The sequence below is a fragment of the Amphichorda felina genome (assembly GCF_050947745.1).
Source record: "Amphichorda felina strain 45539 chromosome Unknown scaffold_3, whole genome shotgun sequence".
Taxonomy (NCBI): domain Eukaryota; kingdom Fungi; phylum Ascomycota; class Sordariomycetes; order Hypocreales; family Bionectriaceae; genus Amphichorda; species Amphichorda felina.
The window spans coordinates 2,125,508-2,136,552 of record NW_028145047.1 but is presented as its reverse complement, the minus strand read 5'-3'; the positions used below and the strand labels follow the sequence as shown (position 1 = coordinate 2,136,552).

Sequence of the window (11,045 nt, the reverse complement as noted above, 5' to 3'; positions counted from 1 at the left end):
GTGTTTGAGCGTGCATTTGTTTGGCATTTATGGCACAAGTGAGAGCTTGTCTACAGAGTAGAGACAGTGTTGAATATCCATATGGTTAGATTCGCTGATTCATTGCTCGTCATGATGAGCCCCTCGTCAAAAATACAAAAACATAAATACTGTGTGAGATATGTGCAGATGAAAAGATTCGTCGAGAAGGCGATCGAGATATATGGCTTCGCCTTCGATCCTCCTCGGGGGGGTATATGCGCAGCAGACCATGGCCCCGGGGCGGAGACACGATAAAATCGGTCCTCCACCTCAGACCGTCTCCATGTTTTGCAGTGGGACGTAGCCCTCCTCCTCCTTCACCCGCCTCCTCCCCACCATTTCACGCAGCCACCCCATGATGCCGCGACCGCTCATCCACCTCAGCCTCCCGCCAGCGCGCTCCACCGCCTCGGCCTCGTCCATCCACCGTGGGCGGCGCCAGAGCTTGAGCAGCAGGCTGCTCACGACGACGCTGACGCTGCTGCACGCCATGGCAAAGCCTGCAAGCATCGGGTGCATGTGCAGGCCGAGCGGTAGGAAGAAGCCCATAGCGACAGGTAGCCCAATCAAGTTATAGATGCACGCCCAGGCAAGGTTGAGCTTGATGCGCCGGAAGATGGACCGCGTGAGGTGCAACGCCGCGGGTATGTCCATAAGGTCCGTCGGGCGCATGAGAACCAGATCTGCTGCCTCCATGGCCACATCGGTGCCGCTGGCCATGGCAATGCCAATGTCGGCCGTGGCCAGAGCCGGCGAGTCGTTAATGCCGTCTCCCACCATAGCTACGATCTCGCCCCGCGACTGGATCTCTCTGATGATGGCCTGCTTCTGGTCGGGGCTCACACCTGCGTACACACAATCAGACGAAATCCCCACGGCCGACGCCACGGCAATCGCGGTGCTCTGCTGATCACCCGTGACGACGGCCGTCTTGATGCCCATCTGGTGAAGTACTGAGATGGCGGCCGCAGCCCCGTCCTTGATCGTGTCGGCGAGGCACAGGTGGCCAGAGTATATGCCGTCGATGGCAATAAAGATATCTGTGGTGCTGGCTGTAGGGGCCTTGGTATGCGTCTTGCTAGGCGTTGCAAACGGCTGCTCCGAGCCCTCGATGGTGTCCGCTGGAACTTCGACGCCTTCGTTCCGTAGGAGGCGCAGATTTCCTGCAAGCACCCTGTAGCGGACGCGCTCGGCGGAGGATGCTGGCTCGACCATAGCATCGACACCTCTCCCTACCGCTGCCTTGAAATCCCCTACGCTGCCCTCAATGGCGCCCTCTGGGTCGACATTGAGCTCATGCTTGGCAGCTCCAAGAATGGCTCTCCCAACAGGGTGTTCGCTGCCCATTTCCGCGAGTCCAACAATGGACCACCACAGACGTCTCCTCCACTCATTATCTGTCCATGCCGGGGCCAGGTCGGCTTTGGCCACGCTCATCTTGCCGTATGTGATGGTTCCCGTCTTATCCAGAACAACTTGGGTCACCTTTGTCGTCCGCTCCAGGGCAGCACCGCCCTTGATGAGAATGCCGTTTTCGGCTCCCACTCCAGTACCTACCATGACCGCCGTAGGTGTGGCCAGGCCAAGCGCGCAAGGACAAGCAAAAACAATGACCGAGATACAGAGTTTGACGCAAACCATTATCTTGCCGCCACTAGCTTCCTCCAGGAAGATTTTCGGAGGATTGGGCAAGATGTGGCTCAAAACCATCCAACAGAAGAACGTGCTGAGGCCCAGGATGAGGATGGTAGGGACGAAGTAGCCGGCTAGAGTATCCGCGAGCTGCTGAATGGGTGCCCGAGTCGTCTGGGCGTTCTGGACCAGCCTCACAATCTGGCTGAGCTGAGTGTCTCTCCCGGCGCGAGTGACGCGGAAGTCGACCCGACCGTCGCCGTTCACCGTGCCGCCTATGAGGCTGTCTCCCACGCGCTTCTGGACTGGCATAGCCTCACCAGTCACCATGCTCTCGTCCACGAAAGTCCTGCCGCGGACAACAACACCGTCTGCCGGGATCTTGTCTCCAGGCTTGATGATGACAATATCACCGACCTGCAGGAGCTCGGTCGGGATGACTTTTTCCTCATAAGCAGAACCACTTGGGCCTAGGCTCTGTGCGCTTTTCGACTCCGCAGACAACTCTTTTGAGTCAAGCGCCCATGCCTCAGCCGCCTTTTCCACCGCAATAGGGTCGGCGTAGATGGTGGCCATGGAGGGGGCAAGGGACATGAGCCGTGACAGCGCTTTGGACGTCTGGCCCTTAGCCGAGTTCTCAAGATAACGGCCAAAGGTGATGAAGGTAATAAGCATCGTGCTCGTGTCGAAGATGGTGTGGGGGCGGGTGTGAGGCGGCGCCACCAGCGACACCACCATTGTGAAGATGCTGAAGAAGAAGGCGCATGAAGTGCCCATAATGACAAGCACATCCATGGTCGGCGAGCCGTGCTTGATGGACTTGTAGGCGGAGACGTAGAACCGCTTCCCGATGCCGAACTGAACAGGTATCGTAAGAACCAGGCAAATGATATCACCTAGGAAGAGGCCGGACATCAGCTCGAGCGAGCCGAAATCCAACGCTGGTATGCACATGGGCAGAATCATGCCGATAATAAAGACGGGCACGGCGAATGCTAGGGATGTCCTGAAAGCCATCCGCCACTCGTTGATCTCGCGAGTCTTTGCGAGAGACTCGAGCTGCGCATTGTTGTCCTGATTGTCCGCAACAAGGGCATTCAACCCACGGGCCTCTACCGCCTCAACAATGCCCCTAAGACCGATGACTCCCGGTTGATGCGTGACAGTGAGTCGGTCGGACCCGAGATTTAGAGCGGCTGAGCTCACACCAGGCAATAGCAGTAAGCTCTCTTCTAGTTGCGTTGCGGTGGCGGCGTCCGGGCATCCGTAAATCTTGAACTGCGCCTGCGCATCCCCTGAAGATCCGGGATGATGGGCTGTCTCATATTGGGTCGAAAGAACGGAGGCATCAAACCCTCGGTCTTCGATCATTTCGGCAATCTTTTCCGGCGACAGCTTAGTCACATCGTGAGTGATGACGGCGCGCTCTGCGAGCAGGCTGATATTAAACTTCAAGACGCCATGAACGTCCTTGAAGCCACCCTCAACGGCCGAAGTACACGCCCCGCAGGTCATACCCTCGATAGCGACTGTCGTCGTCACAATGTTGCTTGTGGGCTCGTTTGGATCCGCCTGCTGTTCCCTGTTTGAACTTGAGCTGTCCAAGATTTCCGCATCGAAACCCCGATCCTCGATGATATCGGCAATCTGCGCAGCTGTGAGGAGTGTCCGGTCGTGCTCGATGACGGCTCGCTCAGAGAGGAGAGATATGCTGAAGTGCTTGACCCCGGGTACGTCCTTGAAGCCGCCTTCGACCGCCGAGGTGCACGCTCCGCAGGTCATGCCCGAGATTGCCACCGTGGTGGTGGTCATGCCGTCTTGCCCGTCGTTATAGCTGCGGGCTGCGCCGCGAGCAACAGCCACGCTCGGGAGGTCGGTCGAGAGTACTTCGGCATCGAAACCACGATCTTCGATAATCTCCTTGACTTGGTCGGCGGATACGACCTTGGGGTCGTGCATGACGACGGCACGCTCCATGACCAGACTGACAGTGACGCTTCCCACACCGTCGACGCCCTTGAAGCCTGCTTCAACTGCCGACGTACAGGCACCACATCTACGGACCGGATGTTAGGTACTTAAAACGGTGCGCGGGGGAGGCGGCGCCCGGGAACGCCGGAGGCTTGCGAGGTACTCACGTCATTCCTTCAACGCGCAGCGTTGTCGTTGCCATATGAGCGCCCCGGCTGGCCGGGCTGACGCCACAGTCCCTGGGGGGGACAGCGACGTAGTCGGGAGCCATGGATGGTCGGAATGCAGCCCCAGGCTTCGACGACAGAGGTGGCGATGAGACCTTGCTTGGGCCTGTCTTTAGTTGTGTCGCTATCGTTCCGCGTTCCTCGCTGTTCCTCCTGCTACCGGCAAAGCGGGCGCATATCGCAATCGGCGGTCGTTGGGTGGGGGTGACGCGGCAACCGGCAAAGTCAGATCTGGGCGCCTTGTACGAAATAGATCTAGGACAAGTACGGCATAGAGCAAAACAAGATGGTGGTGCGCAAACCAGTCGGCACTCGATAGGACTACTGTAGTATCTGCTGGAGGAGGAGACGAGGTTGGAGGGGAGGAGAAGGTCGAGGGAGAAGCGGAAGGAAGGGACGTGGCCGTTTCTGGCGCCGGGGGTTGTTGTATCGGATGCAATGGATGGTTACCCAGATGCCAAATGGAACTGGAGCGCTGCAGCGGATTTCCAATCACTGGTGGGGGTGCAGGTGTGCAGCGGTGCATCCAAGCACCGCAGCAAATCCAGCAATCACGTTCACCGTCCCAACTGAACCTGGAACCTGGTACTAACAGTGCTCCGTACTACTCCGTACGAATAATAGTGACGGTCCAGCCCACTGTACAGAGTGCCTCTAGCGCCTCACCCTGGCACTATCTCCCGCCCTCACCAGTGCCCTGGTGCTCACTGATCAGCCCGCGACTCCCGCGTTAGTCGTCCTTGTCAGAAGCTGTCACATCTGGTCACTCACTCACTGTCTTACTCCAGGGCGTTGCGCAACCGACTCCGAAATCGCAACATCACGACTTGATTTCCTCCCAGCCTCATCGTATTACTGCTCCAAGTTCTGTCACCGTGGCCTTGCCGGTGCACCGCCCACGAGAGATTACTGCTCTTGGCCCTTGTGTCCCCTGTATCACCATTGCTACTAGTACTATGTAACATATCCCTTAACAGTCTCAACTCGCCCAGGCGTGAGGGGCTCAGCGTCTCACAACTGGCATGGCGAGCCGGCTCCCGCGCGCCCCCCGTTTCCTGGTCTTTCTCCATACCAATTCATTCTTACCTGCCAAATCTCGTCAAGGGCTCCCGCTGCCCGCTTTCTGGAATCTGGACGGGCTTGCCAAGCAAACTTTTGCTTGGCTCATCTGACAAACGGAGTCGACTAGCCCGCCTGCCCAATTGGGTAATTAGGAAGCCTGTAGTCTCTTCCGTAGACTCCATCGTTGGCTGGGTGGCTCCGAGTCTCCGACGCTCCGTTGAGTGCCGTGACTGCCGTCTTAGAAAATACTACGAGTATGAGAGACCTCGTATGATAAAGGGCCTCTTGAATCCAAAGTGTCCTGGGTGACTAGGGCGATTGTACTACGTATTATTACTACATTCCACCTCAGTCCTCGTAGTGCTCCGGTTTGTAGTACGGAGTAGTATCACCATTATTACATGCCCTAAATATTTCCCGACTGCTAGGGCCACAAATGACGCCTTCGAGCTATGGTCCAAGGCTCACCAGTATATGCCAGCATTGGCGAATGTCTTGCTTAAGACCCCGTCAATGAGAACTTACCGAGTTACTGGAATTGAGTTGGGTGACGAACATCGGAGAAGAATTGCTTTTTCGGACATCCAAGGGCGGCATATGAGTAATATCCGACGACTAAGAGTAGCACTAGGAGTACTGAAAACAATTAACCAATACTTGAACATCTCTACTATTTTTATTTCTATTTTGTCTTTTTTTTTTTTTTTTTTTTTTTTTTTTTTTTTTTTTTGGTTACATCAGATGCCTAGCAGTGGTCGGGGAACTTTCAGACGGCTTGATGGTACGCACAAAGCATCCGTACGTGGCCACGCCTGATACATCGGACCCCTCCACACCAATAATCGCAATCGCCCCGCGTCACCACTTGTTGAGCTTCAGCCTCGAGGCGTGGGGCTCCTTCAACTTCATCCAACATCCGCAATTCCAACGCCGTCTTCTCTTTGGCAACTTTCTTTGTCTCTTCACTCCCTCTCTTCACTCCCTTAATAATCCAGACATACTCGCCAAGCTATCTCCTACACCTGCATTTGCGGACTGGTAGCTCTCAGCACAAGCTCGGATTTGAGGCTCGAGCCTCACCAACCTCACCGTATCACCATGGAGCAGACCAAAGCTCTCAACGCCCTCGAGGTATGCCCGCCGCCATTCCCGACAGATACCCCCGCCCAAAGGCGTGATCTGCTGACCATCCCTAGCCCTTCCTCGCTCTCTCCAAGTCCGCCACATCCCCCCGCGCCGCCGTCGACCTCATCCGCCAAGCAACCTCGGCCCCCAACACCTTCATCTTCGCCGAGCTCCTCCAGACGCCCCAGGTCACCGCCCTCGCCTCCGCCGACGACTCGGGCCACCGCGCCCACCACACCCTCCTCCGCATCTTCTCCCACGGCACCTACCACGACTACGCCTCCACGCCGGGCCTGCCCCCGCTGTCCAACCCCCAGACCCTCAAGCTCCGCCAGCTGTCCCTCCTCTCCCTCGCCCGCGACCGCGCCAACCTCTCCTACGCCGCCCTCCAGCGCCACCTCGCCCTCGACTCCCCCCGCCAGGTCGAGGACCTCGTCATCACCGCCATCTACGCGGGGCTGCTCAGCGCCACCCTCGACCCGGCCCGCCAGGCCGTCCAGGTCACGGGCATAGCGCCGCTCCGCGACCTGGCCCCGGGGGCTGTCCCCGCCATGGTCAGCGTGCTGAAGGTCTGGTCCAACCGCTGCGCGTCCACGCTCGACGATCTCGAGGTCCAGATGATGAACATCCGCGCCAGTGCCGCCGCCCGCGAGAGGGAGAAGCGCATCGCCGAGGACAGGCTAGTCAAGGCCAAGAAGGACATGTCCGAGTCGGAGGGGAAGGGGCCCGAAGTCACGGGTGGCGCCAAGCGCGAAATACCAGGAAGGAAGTGGTTTAGTAAGCGGTCACAGGCGTCGACTTCGCACGACGACGGGAGTATGGAGCTGGATGACCCCAATACGGCCGATGAGCAAAAGGGTCGGGGGAGCAAGCGGAAGATGTAACCAGACATGCACAAGGTTTGCATATAACATCATGATAGGGAAAGGGCGAGACAGGAGCTGAATCTCCAGCACAAGAAGCTATGAATTAATGAAGACCAAGAATTACTACAGGACGTTCCCAGTCCCTATGTGCTCCTCCATTAAGGCACCCACCTCTCTAGTGATGACAATTGGAGACGGAAATAAGATCAGAAACAACTCCAGAACGCTGCGAGAGCTCCCTGAACGACAAAATATGCGGGTGGTAGTGTACAAAGTGTCCCGACGCCAGATAAATCAGCTTCCCCATGCCCCCGCCGAACAATATCAACACTGTAAATGGAAACGCCCTTGCCTGGTTAGGCGAAATGTGTTCGTGAAAGTCGTTAAATCCCCGGGGATGCGCCTCCCAGAGGCCCAGGGATGCTGGCTCAGAGGAGTCGACGGATGCTCTGCATCCTGCTCCAGGCGTGGCCCAGTCTAGAGCCTCTTGCCAGGAACAAGGATAAAAAGAACGCAGAGCGCAGCATCTACCAGCACAGTAACGCCAAGGACCATGAGCGCCCGCTTGATGAGGAGCTTGCGGATGTAGGGTTCTCTAATGCGTGAGAAGTTGAATGGCGTATATTCACTGAAACCGACCAGGGCTAGGATGGGGTCTAGCGAGTACTGGTAAGAGGCGAGGAAGTATACCCCGATGGTGAACGGGAGAATGATCTAAGACCCGTTAGCTTATGCACAAAACGAGTCGAACAGGCATGAACTCCGCTTACCCAGGCCCTGGTCTCGGCAGACTTGTCGAGGAAGATGAGGACAAAGGCAGTCCAGAAGGCTCCAAACATGGCCACCAGTCCAATAATTAGACGCATAACGAGGGTTGGAGGGATCAGGTTCCCCAGCGCCTTCATCCTGAGAAAGCCTCGGAAGGCATCTCGCTCCATGGCCTGAAATACATAGTCCTTGGCCACGTCAAAGACTTCTGGGTCATCACGGCCCATCTCCTCAATGGCGACTGTCACATCTGTGGTGATGGACCCAGGAAGGGTAATCTCTCGCTCAGCGCCTGGAAGCAGGAAGGTATAGAGGATCTTCTCTGCTGAGGCTTTGATATCTTGACGCAATACAGTGTGGCCGGGGGAGTTGGAATCGGTCATGTCACGCGGAGTGCTGAACTGAGGGCTGGGTTTGGCGGGTTGCGAACCGGTCTGGAGGCCCTCCTCAATGGCCTCCTCCCGGAGGTAGGCTGACATTTGAGCATCCTGGTCCCTCTCCTTCTCTGTCGCGTACATCGAGGGGCCAGCCGGTCGGGGCTCCAGGTCACCCATGCTGTCCAGAATCATGGAGGACCTCTTAGAGCTCGCTCTTTCCAAGTCTGGGGTCCCGATCATAACGGACCGGCGCAGTTCTCGTACGTAGTGCCGGCATAATGACATGTGTTGAGCAACATCGAGCCTGTTTGATATATTAGCATGATGACTCGCGTCCACTTCCATCATTCTCCGTCACGTACCAGAAATCCAGATAGTCGACAGATCGCTGCTGATCTCGCATATAGATATAGAAAGAAAAGAGGTCCACCGGCGGGAGCGTGCGACGACTCAACACTTCGAAGAGAGTAGGTAGCCTATTCCTTGTGAAGTCGGGCTGAAGCGACTCGGTCGCCGGCTGAAGGTCGGCCATGATGCGCTGAACGTCTTGAACGAGTCGACGTTGGGTAATCCAATACAATATTTATGCCGCTCTAGAAGAGCTGGAAGCTGTTGACTGGACAATGAGGCCTGTAGAGCGTGATGCCGTAGCACAGAGCGTGCTGGTGATGGCACGGCAAAAGCCTCGTTGCGACGGGTGGTTTCGCGTTCGGTTGCCCAATTCGCAGGTCGGCGCGAGGAAAACGAGAATGGTCGTGTGTGGCTAAGGGGCTTGCAGCAAACTCCTCGTCGTTCTCGCTGTCGGTGGCCACGGTTGGAGTGCAGAGTGCTGTCAGGAGAGAGTGATTGACGACGACGGGTTAGACATAGACGATGTACCCAAACACACGTGGATCGATTGGCATTGCTCTCCCTCGGACCCTCAGCCACCCCGTCTCTAATTTCCAGACGTCTCCCGAAGCTTGGCATCGGGGTACGTACCTCTACACGTGACCACATTCCCGGCGAAACTTTTGTGGCTCGTCATTGGCTCGCTGGCCCGCCCACCAATTTTCGAAGCCTGCCCTACGCACACAGAATTTACGGAATTTGGCCCTCAGACCAACTCTCTCATCCTCAACGCCCAGTGTCAACCACCACGAGACGATCCGCAGGTACGACCCCGAACTTTAGACACTCCATTCGCATACAAAGACACTCGTCAACTCGTGGCGAGAATTTGTCGACAGCGACCGTACCGTTTCATTTTCCTCTTCGAGCCCGAAACTGATCACCTCAACCGCAGAAATGTCGTCCAAGAAGCCCACCGGCAAGGCCCAGCGCTCCGCCATTGCGGACGTTGTCGCTCGCGAGTACACCATCCACATGCACAAGAGGGTACGTCTCCCTGCCGAACGAACGAATTCCCCCGGCGCCGACCCGGACAATGGATAAGATGAGGGGTTGCTAACGGAACGATTCAAGCTGCACGGTGTCTCCTTCAAGAAGAGAGCCCCCCGCGCCATCAAGGAGATCAAGGACTTCGCGACCAAGGCCATGGTACGAACACATCCCTCCCCGAATAGCCCATGCGGAGAATGGAAACCGCAGGCTGCCTCCGAGATGCAGAAGACTAACAGACCGACCACAGGGCACCTCTGACGTTCGCGTCGACCCCCAGCTGAACAAGAAGGTCTGGGAGCAGGGCATCAAGGGCGTCCCGTACCGCATCCGCGTCCGCATCTCCCGCCGGCGAAACGACGAGGAGGGTGCCAAGGAGAAGCTGTACAGCTACGTGCAGGCCGTCAACGTCAAGAACCCCCGCGGCCTCCCCACCGTTGTCGTGGAGGAATAAATAAGGGCGGCTCGTACGGTTTTTTCTCCTGGTAACGGCTTCTGGGTGACATGGCATTTCGGAGTTGCGATTGGCATTCTAGCTTTGGACGCTAAAAAAATACTGAGGGAATGTGATCAAAGCTTGATACCAAGACCTGTGCCTCTGTGATTTTACGACGACGAACGTGTGAAGAGCTTGGCTTTCCATATCCTGGTTCGGAATGCTCAAACAGCGAATGTTAACTCACATCTTGAAAAGCCCATGATCTACGAATGTAGCATTGACTTCTGACTAAGGGATATATATTCCTACGATCCAAAGCCTTGTAGGGGAAGTAAAAAAATGCAAACCTATTCCTGGCGAGCCGTAGCAGCCCATACCAAAGAACTCCTATTCTCCAAAAGCAATGCAGCCCCGAATTCAAAGTCGCGTCTACTCGTCCTCAATGTCACGGTGGCGACCCATCACCTTCTTCTTGAACAACTCAGCATCAGTGTCCCACAGCTCGGCTGCCTCGCCGTTGAGAGGAGAGGCGCTATAGCAAAGTCAGCCTCGCGTTGAAAATAACATGATTAGGAACCATGGGAGGTATACTTGTTGGGCTCGCCAAGCAAGCTCTGCAGGCTGAGCAGAACGGTCTGGATGTTGTAGGCGGCGGTCCACTTGTCCTTCAGGATGTCCAGGCAGATACGGCCGGAGAAGTCGACGTTGGGGTGGTAGATTGGAGTCTTGAAGAGCACCGTAGGCGGGGAGTAGGGGTAGTTTGACGAGAAGGCAAAGCTCAGCTTGAAGGTGAGGCCAGTGTAGGGAGTGTCGTCAGGACCCTCGATGGTGGCAGTCCATGACAGCAGGTTACCGTCGGAGGAGGGGAAGGCAGAAACACCCGGGGCTGGCGAGGTCATGAGCTGCATAAGCTCAGTCTGCAACCTGGATAGCAATGTTAACAGATGGTTCTCAGATACCTTTGTGTTTGGGATGGCGACATACCTCTTGGTGGTGCTCTGCGAGTCAGGGCCCTTGCGGGAGCCGCTGAGCTTGGCCGCCTGGACGCTGCCAGGAGCTGAGTTCTGATTATCTTCTGAAAATTCCATGGTGAATGATCTGAAGATGTTTAAACCCAAACAGCGCGTATATGGTTTGCGATACTGTCGAAGCGGCGGGAGGCGGTGTAAAAAAAAAA

At 56.4% G+C, this 11,045-nt stretch overlaps 5 protein-coding genes across 5 annotated transcripts; 2 read left to right on the top strand and 3 right to left on the bottom strand.

The window, feature by feature from the left end:
- Nucleotides 1-291: 291 nt before the first annotated feature.
- On the bottom strand, nucleotides 292-3,895 carry CCC2 (E1-E2 ATPase-domain-containing protein; the record flags this gene model as incomplete). Its single annotated transcript, XM_083192822.1, has 2 exons — nucleotides 292-3,709; nucleotides 3,792-3,895. The coding sequence occupies 2 exons, from the start codon at nucleotides 3,893-3,895 to the stop codon at nucleotides 292-294; spliced, it is 3,522 nt and encodes a 1,173-aa protein (XP_083051879.1).
- A 2,116-nt stretch (nucleotides 3,896-6,011) lies between these two features.
- Nucleotides 6,012-6,922, top strand: ACO1O0_003367 (PCI domain-containing protein; the record flags this gene model as incomplete). The annotated part of the gene is made up of 2 exons (XM_083192821.1): nucleotides 6,012-6,044; nucleotides 6,110-6,922. 2 exons carry the CDS (start codon nucleotides 6,012-6,014, stop codon nucleotides 6,920-6,922), a joined length of 846 nt encoding a protein of 281 aa, XP_083051878.1.
- A 459-nt stretch (nucleotides 6,923-7,381) lies between these two features.
- Nucleotides 7,382-8,581, bottom strand: RAX1 (RGS domain-containing protein; the record flags this gene model as incomplete). Its single annotated transcript, XM_083192820.1, has 3 exons — nucleotides 7,382-7,618; nucleotides 7,675-8,353; nucleotides 8,412-8,581. The coding sequence occupies 3 exons, from the start codon at nucleotides 8,579-8,581 to the stop codon at nucleotides 7,382-7,384; spliced, it is 1,086 nt and encodes a 361-aa protein (XP_083051877.1).
- A 755-nt stretch (nucleotides 8,582-9,336) lies between these two features.
- Nucleotides 9,337-9,883, top strand: RPL31B (60S ribosomal protein eL31; the record flags this gene model as incomplete). Its single annotated transcript, XM_083192819.1, has 3 exons — nucleotides 9,337-9,426; nucleotides 9,514-9,588; nucleotides 9,680-9,883. 3 exons carry the CDS (start codon nucleotides 9,337-9,339, stop codon nucleotides 9,881-9,883), a joined length of 369 nt encoding a protein of 122 aa, XP_083051876.1.
- Nucleotides 9,884-10,297: 414 nt separating this feature from the next.
- UBC11 lies at nucleotides 10,298-10,956 on the bottom strand (the record flags this gene model as incomplete). The annotated part of the gene is made up of 3 exons (XM_083192818.1): nucleotides 10,298-10,400; nucleotides 10,460-10,792; nucleotides 10,853-10,956. 3 exons carry the CDS (start codon nucleotides 10,954-10,956, stop codon nucleotides 10,298-10,300), a joined length of 540 nt encoding a protein of 179 aa, XP_083051875.1.
- Nucleotides 10,957-11,045: the final 89 nt, after the last annotated feature.